The sequence below is a fragment of the Phocoena phocoena genome, chromosome 1 (genome assembly GCF_963924675.1).
Source record: "Phocoena phocoena chromosome 1, mPhoPho1.1, whole genome shotgun sequence".
Taxonomy (NCBI): domain Eukaryota; kingdom Metazoa; phylum Chordata; class Mammalia; order Artiodactyla; family Phocoenidae; genus Phocoena; species Phocoena phocoena.
In genome coordinates, this window is record NC_089219.1 from 137,547,227 (window position 1) to 137,569,961 (window position 22,735).

At 45.2% G+C, this 22,735-nt stretch overlaps 1 protein-coding gene across 3 annotated transcripts in view; it reads left to right on the forward strand.

The window, feature by feature from the left end:
• CACNA1E (calcium voltage-gated channel subunit alpha1 E) overlaps positions 1–22,735 on the forward strand; it is a 297,634-nt gene that overhangs the window by 79,809 nt on the left and 195,090 nt on the right. For all 3 annotated transcript variants that reach the window (XM_065890348.1, XM_065890357.1, XM_065890366.1), the window contains exons 4-6: positions 13,318–13,421; positions 14,745–14,897; positions 16,058–16,239. In XM_065890348.1, the coding sequence (XP_065746420.1) occupies positions 13,318–13,421; positions 14,745–14,897; positions 16,058–16,239 (439 nt within the window). The remainder of the gene's footprint in view (positions 1–13,317; positions 13,422–14,744; positions 14,898–16,057; positions 16,240–22,735) is intronic.

Genomic DNA, 22,735 nt, shown 5'->3' on the forward strand with positions numbered 1-22,735 from the left:
ACTTTGTGGCTGCCTCTTCATCATGCACCATAATTGTAGGTTTGTCTTCTATGCAAGTATGGGAAATTATCTGAGTATTTTTTTTAATACGTGTCATCCTAGAAGATGGAAAGCATATGCCTGTCATGCTAGTCAGCGTCTCAGGCATTGTAGGTAGAACTAGGAAAGTGGAACAATGGACAAATATATTTTTTTCTAACATTTATGGAGCCATGATTTGTCTCAAAGAGTCATTGATTTGAGAATGTTTTATAAACTCAAACAGATTCTTTCAGCCAGGTATTTCCCAGACATCCAAAAAAAAAGGGGGGGCGGTGCTCCTTACCTCAACACACTATGAGAAAGCAGAGTTTTATTACTTAGGCTTTTCTTTTCCTTCTACTTTTAAGGATCTTTTCAGTCAACCCTCCATCCAGGGTTAACCGGCACTCATCAGCATTTGATGTCTTGAGAAGAGGTCTCTGACTCTCCCCAGGATTATGAATGTGTGTAGTTTTTCAGTCTTTCTGAAGCTGTAGAGAGACCAAAGTTTCAATATCTTAGGAATTAAGCCACTTGCTAAGGTGACATCAAGAAAAAAGCTTGTACATCCTCTAATTGATATATTGGTACCATGCCAGAGTTATGTTTCTGAGTTTTTCCTTGTTTTTCATGAATCTTACTTAGCTCTTGTCTGACCATGCCAGTTATTTCAAGTTCTTCACTTTGGTTTCTTAACCGGATGGTATTATCTGGACAGAATAGGTGAGTAGGTCATTATGAGTGACAGAAATTAAACTTGGACTAGTTTAAGCAAAGAGGGGCTTTTCAGGGTCCCGGTTTCCCAGGACCACCAAGTTGCAGAAATGTTAGGAAGAGTAGGGCCTCAGGAACTGTAGGATCAGGGTGCCATCTCCAGCAGAATTCCTTCCTTCATTCTTCTTACCTCTGTGGGATCCGCTTTATTTTTCTCTTTCACTGCAGCCAGCTTTGTTCTGTGAGAGGAAGCATGGACAGTGACAGCCTTTTATTTTATGGCTTATATTTTATTTTATAGCTGCTTCAGGACAGTTCAACCAAACTCTGGTCCTAAGTCCAAATATCCCAGGGCACTCCCTGTCTCTGAACCTGTAAACTGGCCAGCCGTGTCACATAAGAACATTGTCATTTCTGAAAAGAACTGTAGGGATAGAGTGGTGTTTTTGGAAGAAAGGCAGTACAAACCATAGGCGGCCACTCAGTATGGGCCGTGCTGGACTATAACGCTGGTGTCTGTAATCTGGTATTGGAGTTTGCTAGTGCATTCTTCTGCCGAGGCTAACATTAGGGCCTTGGCCCCCACATGAATAATTAGCTGTGTTCTGTTCCTCAGTTGGGCTCTCTCCCTGGCTAGCCGTCTCACAGAAGCTTGTTCCTGGTCCTGCAGGAGACCTGGTGAGAGAAGGTATGTGGGTGGTAGATCAACAGGAATCCCTCACCACTACTAGCAAAACAACTCAAAGAACATGTATTTATGTTAGCGAGTTCTTATAATGTGGGATTTCCCTCTCCAGCAGTTCTTCTTTGCCAACTCTCTGAAGCACAGTTTTGGTAACGTGCATATGAGCTGCAATCACAGGACACCATAAGGCTCTGCAGAGAGGCAGCTCTTTGGTTGTCCAAGAGAAGGTATTTGCCAAATATATGTGCCTTTGGGATATATTTGTAGCTATTAGCCATTATCTTTTGTAGCTACTGAAATCACTCCAAATTTGGAATCTAAATTTCTGGGTTTGAGTCTCAGTTTGACCATTTACTATCTCAGTGACCTTGGGCTAGTCAATTTCTCTTTGTGAGCCTTAATTCTCACACTTATAAAACGGGGGATAATGGTATCGCTATGGAACAGGGTTATGTAAGCTGTGAAACAACACTGAGGCAGTTTTCTCTTATCATCATAGTCATCACCTGGTCCTGAATGACAGAGTTTCTACCCATTGCCTTGGCATTTCTCTTTGCTGTGTCTGAGTGAATCATCAGGGACTTTCTGAACAAAAAAAAAAAAAAAAAAAAGGAAAGAAAAGGAAGGATGGAAGAAAGAAGGAAGGAAAGAAAGGGAGGGAGAGAGGAAGGAAAGAAAGAAGGAAGGAAGGAAAGAGAAAGAAAGAAGAAGAAAGGGAGGAAGGAAAAAAGAAAGGAAGGAAAGAGAGAAAGAAAGAAGGGAGGAAGGAAAGAAAGAAAGAAGGAAGGATGGATGGAAGAAAGAAAGAAGGAAAGAAAGAGAGGGAGGAAAGAAAGGAAGGGAGGGAGGAAAGAAAGAAGGAAGGAAGGAAAGAGAGGAAGAAGGAAGGGAGGGAGGAAAGAAAGAAGGAAGGAAGGAAAGAGAGAGAAAGAAGGAAGGAAGGAAGGAAAGAAAGAAAAAAAGGGAGGGAGGGAGGAAGGAAGGAAGGGAAGAAAGGGAAGAAAGAAAGAAACCAGGGACCAGTGGTAGGAACTTGACCTTTGTTTCCACTACACTGAGGTTAAGGAGCTAAAACCCCCCCTTTACGTTTCCTTGTTCTTCACCTTGCATCATTTGGGAAAACTTTTCTTTTGGATTAAGTCTTCCTTTGGAGACACTGTGGGGTTCAGTTTTATGCATCCCCTAGGGGATGTTTAAATAAGAAAGCAGAAGGGAATTTTCATCAATGCTGGAGGTCCCTGAAAATTATGACTTGTGGCTGGGGGTCATCCTGGCAACCTCTTCATTTCTGCCTGAGAGAGGCTGTGTGTACTTCTCCCAGCGTGGTTGGGGACTAGTTGTGAAGAACATTGCCTTTGGTCAGACTATTGCTCAGCTTGAGGGAATCACTGTCTGAGAGGTTCCCTTATGGCAGCGGTTCTCAACCATGGGTGCCCTCAGAGGACATTTGATGATGTCTAGAGACATCCTTAGTTGTCATAACCTGGGGAGGGGGTAATGGAGGAGGGAACACTATAGGCATCTAGTGGGTAGAGACCAGGGATGCTGCTCAACATCCCACAATGCACAGCACAACTTCCTAAATATATGGTCTCAAATGTCAATACAACTTCCTCTCCTTGGTGTGACATGGTTTGATTGTTGAACTTTTTTTTTCTTTCATGTATATTATCCAACTTCATTATTAAATTGTCTTTACCCATTTTATTTTTTATTTTATTTCTTTTAACATCTTTATTGGAGTATAATTGCTTTACAATGGTATGTTAGTTTCTGCTTTATAACAAAGTGAATCAGTTATACATGTACATATGTTCCCATCTCTCTTCCCTCTTGCGTCTCCCCACCTCCCACCCTCCCTATCCCACCCCTCCCTATCCCTAAAGCACCAAGCTGATCTCCCTGTGCTATGCAGCTGCTTCCCACTAGCTATCTGTTTTACGTTTGGTAGTGTATATATGTCCATGCCACTCTCTCACTTTGTCACAGCTTACCCTTCCCCCTCCCCATATCCTCAAGTCCATTCTCTAGTAGGTCTGTGTCTTTTTTTTTTTTTTTAATTATTAATTAATTTATTTATTTTGGCTGCGTTTGGTCTTTGTTTCCATGCGAGGGCTTCCTCTAGTTGCGGCAAGCGGGCGCCACTCTTCATCGCGGTGCGTGGGCCTCTCACTGTCGCGGCCCCTCTTGTTGTGGAGCACAGGCTCCAGACGCGCAGGCTCAGTAGTTGTGGCTCACGGGCCTAGTTGCTCCACGGCACGTGGGATCTTCCCAGACCAGGGCTTGAACCCGTGTCCCCTGCATTGGCAGGCGGATTCTCAACCACTGCGCCACCAGGGAAGCCCAGGTCTGTGTCTTTATTCCCATCTTACCCCTAGGTTCTTCATGACCTTTTTTTTTTTCTTAAATTCCACATATATGTGTTAGCATACGGTATTTGTTTTTCTCTTTCTGACTTACTTCCCTCTGTATGACGGACTCTAGGTCCATCCACCTCACTACAAATAACTCAATTTCCTTTCTTTTTATGGCTGAGTAATATTCCATTGTATATATGTGCCACATCTTCTTTATCCATTCATCTGTTGATGGACACTTAGGTTGCTTCCATGTCCTGGCTATTGTAAATAGAGTTGCAATGAACATTTTGGTACATGACTCTTTTTGAATTATGGTTTTCTCAGGGTATATGCCCAGTAGTGGGATTGCTGGGTTGTATAGTAATTCTATTTTTAGCTTTTTAAGGAACCTCCATACTGTTCTCCATAGTGGCTGTATCAACTTGCATTGAACTTTCTTTTGGTGGGGAAGGAAAGAGAGGAGTTTTAGGCTAAGATTTTACTGCTCATCAAAAGGCATATTTTGGGACTCCTTCATATCCACTAAGATTCTTATGAAACTTAATTAGAAACCCCATTTTAAAATCCAGAAAGTGTTGCCTTATCTTTATTAAATACAGAGCTACTTGTTCCCTCCTGGAAATAGATCTTCTCTATTGGAAAGGGGCAATTTGACCCTGCCCTCCTCCCATCTTCCTAAGAAATGTTAGGGCTTCTGGGTATGATTTATTATCTGTGGACTTATAAGAAAGTCCATACTCCACTCTTCTGACCCAAGCCAAATACCAAAACAAACAAACAAAAACAACCAACCCCCCCCAAACCAAACCAAACCAAACCAAACCAAAACAGAAACAAGTGGCTGCCTCAGGATGATTTTGAAGTTAGCGTGTGTGTATGTGATCTCTTTAACATTGCCCATTCCCCGGGACAGCAAGATGCTAATGCTACTTCAGATACCATAGGGGGGAACGGGGTCCCTCCTACAATGCTGTGTCTGCAGTTCTTAGAAAATCACTAAGCCTTTCAAGGCAGACTGTTTCACTGTTCTGGTAAAACACCAAGAATGGTACTATTAAAGCAGCAATTCATGTTGGTCCATCTCATCCTCTCCTTAGAGACAATGAGCGTACGTATTGGCTGGTTTCTACATCTGGGTTTTTCAAACTGTGGGCCAAACCCCCATTAGAGGGTCATGAAAGCAATATAGTTGGTTGCAACCAGCATTAAACAAAAGGTAGAAAGGAAGAATTGAGGAGAAAATATGAATGTATTACACATAGAAAGAGTAGGTATTATTTTATGAAGCATTATACAATTATATATGTCCATGCCCCCTGGCTTATGATGTAAAATATGTTTTCTACTATAGGCTGTGGTCAGAAAAGCTTTGAAAATCATTGCTGTTTATGCTTTTTTGTTCTAAGAACGTGGGTCAGTTGAAGCCCCAGAGCATGTTTTCCCTTACACCAAAGGCCTGAGTTCCATCCCCTGCCCATTCCTTAACCAGTCACTACTCGCGACAATGGACTTAGACTTTTGCTTAGACTAATTTGCTTAGACAATTTGCTTAGACTAATCTAGGTGCACCCTCTGGGCTGGAGAGGGGCCCAGCCTCTTTAGTTGGCATGACCAGAGGATATCTCTGTTATCTGGGAAGATTATTTCTCGTCTCTGCAGCCTCTCCACGCTCCATCCTTCCCTGGACCACTAGGTTCCAGCCACAAAAGCCCTTGTTTGAATTTTTCAAGTATGCCAATCTCCTTTCTGTCTCTGGGCCTTCTGCACGTGCCTTTTCCTGCATCTGGGATGTTCTCCCCACATTGCTTCCTCTGGCCACTCATACCTTACCTTTGAGCTCATGTGCTATTTCCACTTCCCTCATATGCCTTTCTTTCCTGACCTTCCACTTCCTATAATTGTGATCTATTTAGTGCCTGTCTTCTTCATTAAGTGTCATGAGGACAACCACCATCTCCATCTTGTTCTCCATTGTAATGCCAGCATCTCCTGCAGGGCATACACTCAATATGTATCAGTAGATTGTAGATGGGTTCCGGGCTCTGGGATGGAGCTTAGCCTGAATGGGATCAAGGGGCCCCAGCATAAGGGCTGGGGAGGAAAAGGAGGCAGCTTCCAGAGACTGGGGACTGGGCTGGGCCTGACCCCTGTTGTCTCTTTCCCAGCCTCACTGTCTTCCCTCAAGTATATTTTGGTCAAGCTGAACGTTGGAGAGGGAAGACTTGTCTCCGTGTAAACAGTTTAATATATACTGACATTTTTGGTTTTGAGTAGATGAAGTAAAGTGTTTAGAAATTGCTTCCCAGATCAAATCACACTTTCAGTAATTCATTAAAAAGAAACGGAGAGCCAAGCATAAGGTGTAATTCAGTAGATTTTTGGGAGATCATCATTATGTGCACACGTGGTTTAAATGGATGTCCAGTTACATGTACAGGTGCCTGCAGGCTCCCTCACAGCTCCGTGGACAAGTCCAGCCAATCCGTCTCAATGGGGGGACGTATTAGCACTCATTTATCCCCGAGGGCACCACTGTTGCATATTGTTAGGGAAGGGGCCGTGGTAGATGGAAATGTGAAAAGCAGTTCCTGCTATCAAGGAGCTGGCTTTGAACTGAGTTATGAGGATCCAGCTAATTACCATTAATGATCAGACTTTTGTTCTGAGATGCAAGAGCTGTATGCAATCAAGTGTTAAATGTTGTGCAGCCCTCTGGATGGCCAGAGAAAGGGGAGGTTGGTGTGAGCTGCAGGGGTGTAGCACCATGTGGGTAGGCTTTGACTCACAGAGTTTGAGAGTGTGAAGGGGTCCAAGAGGGCTCTCTATCTGACCCCCTCATTTTATAGATAAGAAAACAAATATATTCTTTCTGTTTTTCCTCCACAACACCTATTATTACTTAATAGACGTTGTTGTTGTTTTTAGTTATCCTACATCCAGCTTCCTCTATGGTCCCTGATCTCCCTTTTGGGAGAATCTTTTATTGTTTGTGCTCTCGCTAGGGGTCTTGCTCTCCTTGGAAGTGGTGGAGGACTGTCCCAGTGCAGCCAGATGTGGTATAAGGGGACATGTGACTTAAGCTCAACCACATGGCTTTTTTCCACATGACTGTTAAGCTAGTGACATTCTGACATGAGTTTTCACTGGCAGATATATTCCTAAGAATATCCACAGTGGCCTAAGAATCAGATGTCCTGGATTCTCTGACCTTTGCCAAGTGTATTAGTTTCCTGTTGGGTGCTGTAACAAATTACTGCAAACTTGGTGGCTTAAAGAAAATTAATTTTCTTACAGTTCCAGAGGTCAGAAATCCTAAATCCATTTTCCTGGGCCAAAATCAAGGTGTCAGTAGGGCTGTGCTCCCACCAGAGGCTTTAGGAGAGAATTCATTCCTTTGTCTTTCTGAGCTTCTAGAGCTGTATGTCCGGTGCTCTTTGACTGGTGGGCCCTTCTTCCATCTATCAGAGCCAACAGCATAGCATCTTACTTCACTCACCATATTGCCTTCTTTCTAGTCAAGTCTTCCTGTGCCTCCCTCCCATAAGGGCACTTGTGATTGCTTTCAGGGCCTACTTAGATAATCCAGAATAATTCCCCCATCTCAAAATCCTGAATCACATCTGCAAAACCTCTTTTTGCCATATTAGGTAACATTCACAGGTTCCAGGGATTAGGACCTGGGTATCTTCAGGGAGCATTATTCAGCCAACTACACGAAGATTCCTGCTTTTCTGTTTTCCCAGCCTGGTCTTCCAATATACCTTCAGTTCTGTGAGATCCTGATATCTTCTCAATATACTTTTTTGGGGGTTTGTTTGCTTAAGAAGGCTAAAATTAGTTTCTGCCGTTTTCAACCAGGAACCCTACGTGGTAAGTCAGCGCTGTGTGAAGAACTTTACAAGCAACCTCTTTTAAACAACATCAACCCTCTTAGGGAAGCACTGTCGCCATTTTACAGATAAGAAAACTATAGCTCAGAGAGACAATTGCATAAGGCCAGACAGCTCGTGTGAGTGATGGAACTGGTATTTAAAACCAGCCAGTATGACTGGAGAGCATGGGCTCAACTACTTTCTCAGAATCCTAGTTCAAGTCTCTCTTGATTGTGGACCTGTTTTCAAGGACAGGCCCTGAAGTCTGTATCCTATTATTGAGGCAGGAGAGAGATGGCATAAGAAGGGCATTCCAGGCAAGAGCGAGGCCGGAGAGTAACAGGTAAATCTAAGAGATGCAGTAGAGGAAAGATATGATGGACTTTGGTGCCTCATTGGAGATAAAATAGTAAAAGAGATGAAGGAGTCAACCTCCCAGGGAACAGTTTTAAGTGAACACAGCAACTCATTTCTGTTGGCTACCCAAGGAAATGATATCCTGACTCAACTCTGGGTTGGAATCCAACTTGAATTAGGTGCCTTCCTGCCTCCTCTGGGTCTCCTCATAACATGGGCTGGATAGATACCTAACACCTTTTGCTACTGTTAATCAGTCTTTTTGCACAGATATCCACAACTTGGCTTTCAAGTGCTAATGAGATTCTCCCTGGGGATTTATATGGTCAGAGACAAAACAGGTGATTTCTGGAGCTCAGGAGGGAATTCTAGGCCTGATGCTAACAGTCCTGGGCTTGTGCCTCTTCTCAGAAGACAACTTGAACGTTCATTTAGGGCTGGGGCAACCACTGAGAGGGAGGCTCTTTACTTGGTCATTTCTGGTCACCGCTGAAGTAGAGTTGCCAGATTTAGCTAATTAGAATACGAGATGCCTAGTTAAGTTTGAATTTCAGATAAGCAACGAATCATTTTTAGTGTAATATTTGTACAATGCTTCCGGGCACCTTCAGCCATGGGAGTGTATAGTGAAATACATGTGTGCAAAGAGACTGTTAGATCTGGATCGACAAGGAGGTTATGGCAGAACCCCAAGGTCAAAAGGAATACAGCATTGAAGAATTCTTTGAGTGACGACTTGGGAAGAGACCTTTGGTTATAATTGCCCAGAGCATCACTCCCGTCGTCTGCTGTGCTGTGCCACTGTGTGATGGTCAGGCCACACCCTCAGAATCATATCAGCCTCCATTCTCTTCTTACCTGCTGACACCTACAAGCAAAAACGATAGAGGCAGGGCTGAGCCCTGACATCCATCAGGAAACACTTTTTGAACATTCACAGCCTGCAGAACACAGTCTCTGTGCTGGTGCTGGTCAGAAGTTTGTTTGCTGTCCGATTGTCCTCTGCTTGGGGGATAAAGTAGTAATTAAGACCCCCCTCTGTGTCCAGAGCTCTCCACCAGGCTCTGTGCTCATGGTGACAAAAGGAACGCAGAACACAGCCTTCACTCCTGAAGAGCACATGCGTATGCCTCTTGGGACGGCGGAGAGCTTAGCTTTTATTAACTCAGAACTGAACTCCTCTGCAGTGGCCTCGCTCTGACCTTGTGGTGCACGTGTCCCTTCCTGTGTGTATATGTAGATACTGGGGCGGTCACCACCTGGGGTGCGAGGGGCCTCATACCCTGCTGGTTCTGAGAGTGATTGCTGTCAAGTTTGTAGGAGTTAGCAGTTTGTGGCCTTGGAATGAAGGAAGCCAAGTTCCCTGGCTCGTTTGGCGACCACACTCTGCAACCTTGGTATTTTTAGCAACTCACTGGACTAAGGAGCAGTGGAGCTGCCTGGGACCGAGAAGACGCTGCCCGGCATCATGGCAGAGAGGGAATTGATCTCACAGGAAAACTAACTTTAATGCCTGTTCTTGCCGTTTATTAGAAATTTAATTTTGTTCCGAGCTTCAGTTGCCTCCCCTATGAAGTGGAGTCGATAGTAATATCAGGATATTTTGGAGGATTTAATGAGATAACATATAAATGCTAGCAGATAGTAAGCCCTGTATTTGTCCACTGCAGTGTTTCCCATTCTCACAGCACTTTGTAAGCACCTCTGTTCTGACACTCTTCACGGTGAATTATAATCAATTCATTTCCGTGTCTGTCTCCTTCCACTAGACTGAGGGCCAGGGTCTTTTCCTCTGGTTCATTTTCCCAGAGCCTCTCGCGCAGGCCTGCTCCAGACAAGGCTTGGAGCTCTGCTGAGCTGGGTACTCTTCAGTACTTGGGTTTTGCTAGGAGGCAAGTCTTTGAATTTTGAGTCTTCCTCCTTCCTCCCTCCCTCTCTAACTCTCCCACTGAGGGCTGGGCAGATCCTGTCCTGTGGGATCTGTTTGAGAGCAGGAGTCTTAGCAGTACATCAGAAGATCCTCATTAGACCCTACAGTGCTCGAGGCCAGATTTCCAGTGCACTCCTGTATGCTCACACAGGCGCGTGTTTGGGTAGCGAATCAGCTGTGCTATCCGAATCTTTTCATTGAGAAGCTCTAGGGTTTCTGCAGTATGTCTGTCCATTTGGTCTCTGCCTCAACACGTTTATTACTTTCATCAGTGCAGTTTCGAGCATTTATTGAGCACCTTTTACTTGCCAGACCCTGGGCTAGGTGTGGGGCCTGTCGAGATGAGGAAGACGGTGTCTCCAGGTGAGATGCTCTGGATCTCAGAGGGTAGACAGATGAGAACACAGAGACTTCCTTTGGGATGTGGTAAGGGCAGTGATGGCGGTGGGCACAGAATTTTATGGGAGCTCAGAATAGGGCCCTTTTCCTTAATGATCTTTTCCTCTAAGGATCCCATTGCTCCTGTTTCTGACAGGTGGATTGGGGAGCCACATTGCGATTCCTGCCCTCAAAGACGATTTTTGTACTAGCAGGTAGCCAGTGGCCAATGTGCAGCAGCCAGAGGTTCAGTTGACAGCCCTCCTGCACTGGATGAAAGAGAAGAAAATTCTGAGGGCACGGGGCCACAGGCGCACAGCCCTGCCTGAAGTGTGATGGGGCTTTGGAGGACTGGGGAGAGCTTGGTTCAGCTGAGGGTACAAACGGCCTGGACACATCTCATGGCTGGCCACACGAGGCCCCTGCACCATATTTTTGCTTCTCTGACGTTAACTTTACTTTTCTTCTCTTTCCCATGTCATCATCCCTGTTTCTCTGACATTTGCTTCTCCACCAGCTTTCACTTCTTCTTATTTCCCGTATTGCTTTCATCTCCACATTTCCTTTGCTCACTGCCCATCCTCTCATTCTCCTTTCCCTCTGCTGCTTTTTTTTTCTCTCTATACCTGCACCTTCTTGCCCTTTAATGTCGTCCTTGGCCTCCTACCTCCATGTTCCGAAATGTACCTTGTTCATCTCTGGGCTGGGGAGGAGATTTTCATTTTCAATGGCCCTTCTTATGATATGAAAGAGCATCTCATATGTATCTGGGTATCCTAGGAAACAGAACTCTGGTTTCTGAACGGGGCAGATTCTATCCACTGTGTTTGTAAGACAGCGAACCAGAGGGAAAGCAGCCTCCATGCATGCCCCTCCGAAGACTGAGTACAGTCTCCTTCCCTTGTTAGTGGAATCAGGGGAGCAATGACACCATTTTCCTGGGGTTCTGCTTCTCTACCACTATACCTATCCTTGAAGCTTCTCTTTCTCTCTCTCTTTTTTCCTTTGTTTTTTTTTTCTATTGCTGTTCTGTTTTTCACTCCTATTTTCCATGTTTCTCCTCGTTCTCTCTTCTCTTCAGTTTTTTCCTACTTACTAGAAATTACATCACTCCCCTCCCTAATGTTACTCTTTGGCCTTGGAAGATAGAGTCAAAAGCAGTGTCTCCTGAATTCCCTCCTTTTAAGATGAGAGGATGGAAGTTTGGGTTGGAAGAGACAGGGAAAACCTAGCTCCTGAGATGCTTTATGAGACTAAACTTTCTTTCTGGTTCTGATTTTGAGATTGGATCCATATAGAATTATAGAATTTTAAAGTTGAAAGAAATCTCTATTGGTCATTTAAATAACCTTCAACCCAGTGTTGGAACCCTCTTACCTTCGTAAAAGAGAGTTCTTCTGTCTGTCCTTGAATACTTCGAATGTCGGGAAGTCACTACCACATAAAACAGCCCACTTGGCTGTTGGCCAGCACTGCTGCTTGTATCAAAGTTACTGCTCGTGATTATAATCTGGGTCTGCGTAATTTATCTCTGTTGATCCTGTATCTGCTTTCTAGAGATAATAGAGCATAAACGTTTTGTTCACGTATTAAAGGGACTTCAAGGTATCTTGAATGTCAAATGTCAGAGAAACAGCGTTGATGACATGGGAAAAAGAAGGAAAGTAAAGCTAATGTCAAAGAGAGAAGCAAAAATATGGTGCAGGGGCCTCGCGTGGCCAGCCACGAGATGTGTCCAGGCCCTTTTTACCCTCAGCTGAACCAGCTTCTCCCCAGTCCTCCAAAGCCCCTTAAAATAATTAAATGAAATAAATCATTCTTGCCACCCTTTGACCATGTAGAAAACTCAGTTTTCTGAATGAGTCATTCTCCAATAGTTCCACATAGCTGAAATTGTCCCGGAAGTTGTAAGGAAGAAAAAGCAGTACCCTACAGGAAGAAGACTAAAATTAGACAAAGTTGTAAAGGCAATATTATTAACATTTGTGTTAGATATAATGTCTGTTTTGCACGTTATAGTTTACAGAACACTCATAACATTCAACTCCGTGTTGTTTTATTTTTGTAACTAGGCCATGGTACTCCCCCAGTTTGTAGGTGAGGGTAGTGTGGCTCATAGAGGTTGACTGGCCTCAAGGCACCCAGTCCACAAGTACATGAGTCAGGACTGAAACCCAGTCCTTCTGACTGTTAGTCTTCTGCTGTACCTGTCATAAATACTTAAGTGTCTTTGTCTCTCCAAAGTACCTGCAGTGTCATGGGATTATATGAAATAAGTTGTCTCCTCAAGACAAGGTACTTGGTGTACACCATCTAATAGGATTGTTATGGATTTTTGTTGTGTGTGTGTGTGTGTGTCCCTGGATATGGCTGTGGAAGTAGAAAAGTGGAAAGAAAGAAACCAAATCCAGGTCACACAGTGATTTGGGGGCGATTATAAAAATACTGCCTGGGTACCAGTGACGTTATTCCCTAAGTATAAGCATCAGAGTGATTGATTTTGTTTGGTAAAAATTCTAAGCGTCAAGGTAAAGAAGAGTGAGTTACTCCTTTACTGCAGTTAACCCAGAGAAATTTCCTGAAGGCGATAGGAGACAGGGGAATCTAAGAAAATTTTAAAATAAAATATATGAGGCCCTTGGTAGGTTGGAAGGAGGGGAAGGAAATGGGCAAGGGGCAGAGAGGAGGGTAGGGGACACGGTTTCGGGGCAGGGATGAGACAGATGCTGGGGACCTTGTGTTTTACTAATGATTTGGAGCTAGGATTCCATTGCGATGATCAGTTTTCCTCCTTTTCAAAGTGAAATCCAGATGTGGCTAAATTTAATTCCACTCGGAATCACTGGTGATTCACCCAAGCTCAGGTGCGCCCACACGCAGGTGGCATCAGCTCTGTGTGCTTTCCAGGCCGATGATCCTTCTTTAACCCAGCTTCCCCCGTGGAACAGCGGGAGGAAGGCAGACTGTGGTAACCGTGACCTTCTGTGTCTCCATCTGCAGCATCCTGGCCACTGCGGGAACCCACTTCAACACACACGTGGACCTGAGGACGCTCCGGGCTGTGCGTGTCCTAAGGCCCCTGAAGCTCGTGTCGGGGATACCTAGTGAGCACCTTTCTTCTTTCTCCTCTGCTGATAGCTTTACTGATGTGTCCTCAACCAGATCCAGGGTCGAAGAGAATTAGGGATAAACAAGAAATCATTTCTCCTGAGAGGAAGCCCCTGCAGTAGAGGACCTGCAGCAATCTGGCATCATCTTCCACTTTAAAATTTAGCAGATTTTTTTCATATTTAAAAGATAATGAAAGATCTTTGGAAAAAATTGGGAAAGTAAAGGAAATAATAGAAAATGAAGAGCACCCATTATCCTATCACTCAGAAATAACTTTTGTTAACATTTTAGCATATTTTTTCATTCATTTTTTTCCTGTGCATTTTAATGTGATTGGGATCATGCTGTAATTTTGGTATTGGATCCCGTCATAAGCATTTGATTTTCCTGACGTTAAAAATTCTTCAGGGCTTCCCTGGTGGCGCAGTGGTTGAGAGTCCGCCTGCCGATGCAGGGGACGCGGGTTCGTGCCCCGGTCCGGGCAGATCCCACATGCCGCGGAGCGGCTGGGCCCGTGAGCCATGGCCGCTGAGCCTGCGCGTCCGGAGCCTGTGCTCCGCAACGGGAGAGGCCACGACAGTGAGAGGCCCACATACCGCCAAAAAAAAAAAAAAAAATCTTCAGAAATATGATTTTTAAACCTGTATTATATAGTCTGTCTTATACGGTCCCTGACTTGGGTAGTCATTTCCGTGTTGCTATTCATTTAGGTTATTTCCGGTTTTCTTTTTCTAACTAGAAATAGTGCTGCAACAAACATCTTTTTACTTAAATATTATTCAAATCTCTGATTATTTTCTTAGGCTAGAATCCTAAAAGGACAATTTCTGGGTCAAAGGATATGGTGTTTCATGAACAGTGGTTGTACTAATTCTGCTTCCCCAACAGTGGGTGCGAGAGCTGTGTCTGAGACTGAGTTGTGGGGAAGATGAACTTTTTCCTTGTTCTTACAGACTTATAGCCTAGCAGGGCTGGGCCTAATTCCCTTTAGGAAAGAAGCGTATTCTAATGAGTTTCATCTATAGGAGGAATCCAGAAGACAGCATGGGTGCAGTGAATAAGGGAAGGGTGATAGGCATGTAAATGATCAGTGAATGGTGAGGAAGAAGTAGGGATTGATCCCTAGGGGAGGGGGTGATGGCCGTCTTTGGCTTGACTTATCCTGGTTATCCCTTCGTGAATTGCTTTATCATTTCAGGATCAATGGTTCTTTTCCCTCAGAGACTTACCCCTCTTCTCCCAGTAAGAAGTCAGCCTGCCGTATCGGGTGGTGCTAAGCGAGGGCTCCATTTATCGTTCTCTTGCTTTCCCTGTAGGCCTGCAGATTGTGCTGAAGTCCATCATGAAGGCCATGGTGCCTCTTCTGCAGATTGGCCTTCTGCTCTTCTTTGCCATCCTGATGTTTGCGATCATCGGCTTGGAGTTCTACAGTGGGAAGTTGCACCGAGCTTGCTTCATGAACAATTCAGGTAGGGTCACTATTTTCTGACGTCTGCTGCCTCCTTCCTGTCTCCTCTGGTCATCGGGGTAATTTCAGGGCATTTGGAGGCTGGTTGGAAAAGTATGTCCTATCCCAACCCTAGAATTAGAACCAGAGACTTCCTAGTCAGCAGCTGTATGAGGCACAGCCAGCCTAAAGATCCCCATTGTGCATTGATATCGCAAAGCGAATAACCTCTTAGGTTTATAGTTTATTTCAATAGAAAGTCTCAGCTGCCCCATCCCTTGGTAGGAGGCTATCAGAACGCATGTCAAAAACCTTCTGCCTGAAGAATTACCCTTTGTATGTGGACTCTTTGGCCCACAGCCAGAGAGACCAGGAGTCCGGAGTCAGATCTGGGGCCCCTCCAGATCTTGGGGACATTTTCCATCCATGCTCGAGCTCATGACCTTCCCCCTCTCTGCTGTGACCCACACATAGTGTGGAAGAACTGAGGGAGTTCTGAGCATGACTGGGCAGGGGTGCTTGGGAGATTAGCAGCGTACACAGATCTGGCATTCTTGTCTCCCTGTATCTTCTTTGTTCTTTTCAAGTTCAGTAGAGTGCTTTAGGAGGAAAGGGGGCAGGGGAGAGGTTGAAGGAGCCCAATTAGGTACCATGTTTTTATGAAAAGAATCTTCAAAGGACACCTTTCACGTTGGATTTTTATTTTTGTCTTATTTAAGATGAGGAATTTAGGCCATAAAAACAAGCAGTTAAGATTCACGGAAGGGACTGTAGTTTATAATTGTTCCCAAGGAACCCAGAAAGAACTAAGAGTCTATCCTGGAGTCTGAAGTTAGAAAATCAGTAAGATTCTGCCTTCAGCTCAGACCTTTCTGGGTGACCCAGTCCTGTAAATTCCCGTGGGGCTCAGGAGAAGGTTGAAGATGTGACTTGAGGAAAGAGGGGGTGGGGGGGCATGTGGAGGAGGCTTCATTTTCACAGGAGGTTGGGAAACATTGGGTTGAACACATGGTATGTGAGCTGTGAGGTGCAGAGATGCCAGAGAAGGGTAGGAGCTGGAGACAAAGAAGGACAAACCTTTCTGTGGGAAATAGAATTGCATGCTTGTGGCCTCCTGGGATCATTTCCAGCTCATGCTAAGCATCGTGTGGTTTATCCCCCACCCTCCAAATGTGTCTGCAGGTATTCTAGAAGGATTTGACCCCCCTCACCCGTGTGGTGTGCAGGGCTGCCCAGCTGGTTATGAATGCCGGGACTGGATCGGCCCCAATGATGGGATCACCCAGTTTGATAACATCCTTTTTGCTGTGCTGACTGTCTTCCAGTGCATCACCATGGAAGGGTGGACCACCGTGCTGTACAATGTGAGTAGAGCTGGCGAGGGGCCGGAGCAGGTGTGCGTGTGCGTGCGTGTGTGTGCGCGTGTGCGTGCGCGTGTGCGTGTGTGTGTAGACTCAACCATGGTTGCCCTCCCACGGGCTACCTTTTCCTTCTAACCTGATTCTGTCTGCATAAATAATGCGTGGAACATGGGGTAGCTTACAAAAATCCCCCTTTAGAAGGACTTCTGGACATAATCTATACTTAGCCTCTGTTTTTTGGCCTCTCGCTAAGTACACAGCTTCTTAATATAGTTAGGAAATTACATGCCATATTTGATGGGTGAACTGCTAGTTAGATCAACTCAGCCGTTTTGTTCTGCTACTGGTTCGACATGGTGGTGGGATTCGGTGAGGGGCACCAAGAGGTATAGATTTGTTGGTTGCTGTCTTCAAAGAGCTTACCACTGATCTGGGAAGGTATTCCGGTAGTTCCCACCCCTGGCCGCACACTAGAATCAACTGGGAGGGAGCTTTAAAAATTTCCATCGCCTGGGCTCTACTCCAGACAAGTTAAGTAGGAATAGCTAGGGGTAAAGACCTGTCATTGATTTTCTTTGTAAAGCTTCCTAGCTGATTCTAATATGTAGCTTCCCTCAAGAACCATTGCATTACATGCACATAAGTAACACGCTTAATTGTAAGACTCACTAGGGATGCTTGTTGAAAATTCTGATTCACAGGCCCTTGGAGATTTTGGTTTCATGTGGTTTTGAATAGTCGGTGAGCTGAGCTACATTTTTTACACGTGCCCCTGGTGATTCATGTGATCAGGCATGTTGGGAAAGTTCTGAGTTGGTGTACAAGACAGGGCTATCTAACTGTTTGTGTGGGGTGTTAGAGTGACCACTGAAGTGTCTTCCACCTCCCAGAGTCTGATCTCAACAAGTTATGAAAGGCATGGTGCAGAGTCTAAGTTCTAAAATGAAAGGGTGGGGAGGTGTGTGCTTTGATGCATAGGAGGCCTAGGGGGGGCAAAGCAATTTGGGCAAATTGTCTTTGTAAACAGGTGCTCATAAAGGTCTGGACCCTCCTATGCATACAGCCAGCCCACCCCAAGGCAGATCCGTTTGGAGCAATCATCCATCTTACTTGCCCTCCCACAGTCTACCTTTACCTTTGCTTCTAACCTGATTCCATCTGTATAAATAATGGGTGGAACATGGGGTGGCTTACAAAAAGCCCCCTTTAGAAGGACTTCTGGACATAATCTATACCGGAAGGAAAGGAAATGCTGTCTCAGGAGAGACTCAACCAGATTGTCATGGAGGAAGAGCCAGGGTCTGCATAAAGCCCGTACAAGTAGGTACCTAGTAAATGTCCATCACTAACCTGGACCCATTCCCAAGCTCCCAGGCAGGTAGAGCTTTGCAGAAAACAGCCACAGGCTATCATGCCGAAGCTCTACAGGGCAGTGAAGAAGTCCCAAGGACCAGCATATGCCCAGAAAGCCCATGGGGGTTATGTGTGACCTAGAAAACCCTTGAGGACACTCTGGGATTCTCACCAGTTGTGGGGTGGCAGGAAGGAGGCCAGGGAGGTGAGGTTGATGAGTCCAGTTGCTCCTCGTTTGAGATGTGAAGGTTGTCTTGAAGCCTTGTCACTCAGATTAACCAGGCACCTCTGGAAATGACAGCACTGGCCCCACAGCGGCTGGTGTCACTTGCGGGGCTTAGGGAGGGATGGATTTCAATTATATGTGTAGACTCACCTAAGTGATGTGATAAATGCATTGAAAGCCTGAAGGGAGAAGTGTTGCATTTGAAGATAAAGGCGAGATCTGTTGGTCCTCTCTGGAGCCAAGGCTCAGAAGGTACTGAGATAAACAGGAATCACTCATCACTTACATTAGTTCCTTCGTTCATTCATTCATTGTTTCAACATATATTAGTGAGCATCTGTGATGTGTCAAGCAGTGTGCTAGGCACTGGGGAAACAGAGGGAGAAAAAAGTGCCATGATCCCTGCTCTCCTGGTGCTCTCTTCAAATTCCAGTCTCCCTCAGGTTATCTGTCCAACATAGGTATGGAGGTCACCCAGAGACAGTGAACGCAGGTGTGCTCTACCGAGGAAGCAGGGAGAAGAGGTCAAGCTGCAGATTCTCTGAAACCTTGGATTGCATGGGCTCCCAGGGCCACAGACTCACAGTACCTCTGACAATGACATCAGTCATTGAACTTCAGTTTACTGAAGGCCTCCTGCTACCCCTGTGGCTGGATCCAGACTTGAGGGAACTCAATGAGCTGTTGGGCTGATTTCCAAAAAGTGGCTGCTTATGGGGCAGAATGAACTCATGCCCACTTTGAAATGACATCACTTTCCAAAGCATTGGATCTAGGGGGAGGGCATGGAGCCAAGAGTCCACAGGCAGAGGTGATGGTCGTAGTTAGATGGGTAACTACCCCTTGATTCAGGAGAAGGTGGATGAAAAAGGCAATTTTCAGCCAGTGGAACAAGGACAAAGTCTGGCTGCTTAGGAAGAGAAGGAGCCATCAAAGTCTGGGCTTCCTTTGAGCAGGAAACTGGGGTGGAAAGCATGCCCCAGGCAGAGCTCTCTTGCAGGAGTTGGATGCACATCCTGGAGTTAGGGTTCTCTGCTACTAGAGGAAGGTTCAGAGCTGTGGACTCTTCAGTCTGGTGGGTGTAGGGCTTGCAATCTATGGTGGAGTCACATCATACAAGCTTTTGTTAAAGAAACCAAAATTCAACAGAGTGAATTTCAAAGATGTTATTGACTTTATTCAACCATTTATGAATTGGGCAGCATCCCATCTAGCCGCTGGAAAGGAGCTCTGAGGAGCTGTACAAAAAAAGAAAGACTTTTATACGCAGAAGGGCGCTGGACCAGGAAGTTAGTGAAAAGTGGATTAGTTGTGGCAAGGTCACTTTCCTTTGGGGCGTGGCAGGGTTTTTATCAGGAAGATGCTGGTGCAGATGACTCACCTGATCACTAGTGCTGAACAGGTGATTCCTGATTGACTGGTTCAAGAGCCCATTTGTGGGAGAGGCTGACACTGAAATGAAGTTCTGGATTGGTGACATGGGGCTTAGCATAACCTGTTGTCTTGTTTTAAACACTTTTAATTTACGCAAATTCAACCATTTAGCTGGGACAGGAAAGAGGATCCAGGATGGGGAAAATAACAATTTAAATAGTACAGACTGGGCTTCCCTGGTGGTGCAGTGGTTAAGAATCCGCCTGCCAGTGCAGGGGACAGGGGTTCGAGCTCTGGTCCAGGAAGATCTCACATGCCACGGAGCAACTAAGCCCGTGTACCACAACTACTGAGCCTGTGTGCCACAACTACTGAGCCCATGTGCTGCAACTACTGAAGCCCACGCACCTAGAGCTCATGCTCTACAACAAGAGAAGCCACTGCAATGAGAAACCTGCACACCTCAACGAAGAGTAGCCCCTGCTCACCGCAACTAGAGCAAGCCTGCACGCAGCAACAAAGACCCAACACAGCCAAAAATAAATTAATTAAAAAAATTTTTAAAAAAATAAACAGTACAGACCAATTCACCTACCACCCCTCTCCTGCTTATGCCCATTGAAAGTATGAGATTAGAGATGCCTAGGATCTTGGTTGAAAACGTGCGGATTCTGAAAGCCCATGTCAACGATACCTGAGTATTTATTTTTCTTCTCTTAATTTTAACTTAAGATTTTTTAATGACAGAACTTTACATATATATTAGAACTGGTTACACACCACTGAATTAACTATGAACAGCTAGTCACCTGAGTACTTTAAATAGATGTATGTATATATGTATGTTTCCACATAGAGAAAAATTACCCACTGTGCCTTTTATTATTACCACTGCTAATAAGATGCAGATATAACTGCTGATTTCCCTTTCTACCACTGTTCCTGGAAGGCCCAATTCACGCAGCCACTGTATTTCTTCACAAAGACCACAAAGTAAAGGGAGTCCCTATTTCCCCGTCCAATGCCTCTTCTATTCAGTGGTTACAACAAATCCGTAAGATTTATTGGCGCCAGTTATAACCAAACCATTAGGAGAACCTTCAGGTTTACACTGTACGCAGAAGCTCTCTCAAACATGTGGACTCAGTGTAACCTTTTTCTATGTAACTTAAGTGCTTCCCTGGTGTTTGCATCCCTTTTCTGCCGCACAGACCCTTCCTAAATGCCTCCTGTGACCTTGTATGGCTCTGCCATTGATTACCGTTGACTTCATTTGCATGTAGCTTTTCTCATGAGCATGCATGATTGTAAGGGTGGGGGAGAGTTCCCATTGTCAGGGCAACGTGGAGTCCTGCGTGCTGCGCTCAATTTAGTCTCTCCCAAAATTTCAACTTGGCTTGGTCACACTCCAACTGTATTCCTGGCTTCCCTCCCTCTTGTGGTAGAAAGATGCAAAGCAGTCTACGGTTCTGCTGGCTGCTTCTTCCTGTTTTGACTGTCTCTCCCAAGGTCTCCTCCGTTTGCAGGCTCTCCCCTCTTCTTACGAGTTTAATTCCTTTCATTTCTTCTAATCTGGATAGGTGTTGCTTCTCCAGGACAGCACCTTCTCCCTCAGTGCTGTTCACTCCACAGATGTTACCGTGGCTCCATTATTAACTTCTAACCTTCTTCACCTGGGTGAGATGTGGCTCTCGGATCTGGCTTTCTCCCGATTCTGGGCTGAGTCTGATTTCCCTGTCGTCATTCTGGTTTTATGTTCTCTGCTGTTCGTGGTACCAGGAATATAATATACAGATTGCGGGGGTTCCCATTCTCTGTCTGCAGTTCCTCCAATCTGTGCTCTTCAAGTCCAGTCGTTTTGATCTGTATTTCATCTGTATTTTTCATCAAGCTAGTTCTCTTCTCACCTGGTGTTGATAACTCATGCAGATGCGGACGTTTCTTGGAGGCGTGCCGTTTTTCGGCTTCGCAGGTGCGCCAGCTGTATCTGTTATGACTGCCTCGGTGCTCTGTGCTGCTGTGGGGAAAATTTTTATACTGTTTCCTGGCTTTTGTGGTCTGATGCTTTCTGAGAGTCTTCCTCACTCTCGGAAGTCCTTTGGTGTGTGACAGAGCCCGTGATGCTCCTTAAGTTGCCTTCTCCCAGCTACACATAGTTAATATGAGCTAAATGGTTAACAGAGAATTCACTTTTTGCCTCGTTGCTGAAAAAATAATTGTATGTATACAACATGTAATTGTTGTATGTTGAAAAAATAATGCCATATCCGAGGGTTGGTGGAAAACTGCCGTCTCCAGCTTCCTGAAGTTTCTCTGATTTTATAGTATCTGCAGAGAACGTGTTCGGTGCTGAGTTCCACGTGACCTAGGGAATGTTGTTTGCTCATCTCTGCTTTAGTTTTCATCACCACCTCCTCCACATGCTCTGGGAACAGAACATACTCAGAGCTCATTTGACAGATAGGGGCCAGGAACCTACCATCATCTTACGGTGTCAGAGTGATAAGGTGTACCAGCTGACCTAGGATAAGGTGTCTAGTTGGTAAAATTTGTAGACTCCTGTAACCGATCACTCATGCTCTGGAATAGGCTGTTTTTTTCCCCACGTCCCTGTCTGTGCGAGCCTGTTCCTGTGTCCTTGCAGTTGTCTGGGTCCCTGTAATACAGATGACACCTGGAATCTGATACCCAGTGTCTGTTCACCTGTGACTTGTCTAATACACAAAGGGATTAATAAGTGGATACTGGAAGTTAGTCTGCCCCTTTCCCGTGAAGGCTGAGAGGTGAAGTAGATGGGGAGGAAGATAAAAAATTGAGTTTGGACATGAATGAAAAATTTGCGATGCTTATTTGATATGGTGGTGTAAGGAGAGAGTTGGGTAAATGAATTCAGGGTAGAAGCCTAGGCTGGAGATAATAAATTTGGGAGTTTTCTGTGTATAGAATGGTATTTAAAGTCCGAAGACTGGATAAACCATCAAGGAAGGAAATATCTAACTATAGAGAAGAGGTTCCAGAACTAAGTTCCAGTGTTAAGATGTGGGTGAGTTAAGGAGTTAGCAAGAAGACTGAGAAGGAGCCGTAGTGGGGCAGGGTGTCCTATAGGCCAAGGGAAGAGAGTGCTTCAGGAAGAAGTAGCAGTGATCAGCTGAATCAAATGCTGCCTAGAGATGGGTCAAGGGAGATAAGGGCTAAGAATTAATCATCAGAGGCCAGGAGGGGAAAGTGGGAGGGGCGAAAACCTGATTGGAGAAGGTTTAAGAGAGGTTTGGAGACAGACCGTTGTGTTGAGTTTTGTTGAAAGAGAAGCAGAGAGAGTGGGGCAGGTAGAAGAAATACCATTTGCTTTTTGGTGAGAATGAGTCATTCAAGGTAAGAACCATTGCTGCTGGAGAGAGAGGACAGTTGGTGGAGCAGCCTTCTAAAGCAGGTGAGTGGGGGTGGGCTCCTAGCCCATCAGAGCACAGGTTGGAGGGCTAGGCTTGGAGCCCAGCTTCATGGTTCATCCATAGTCCTAGGAGGGAGGCTGCAGAGGCTGGGATGGGG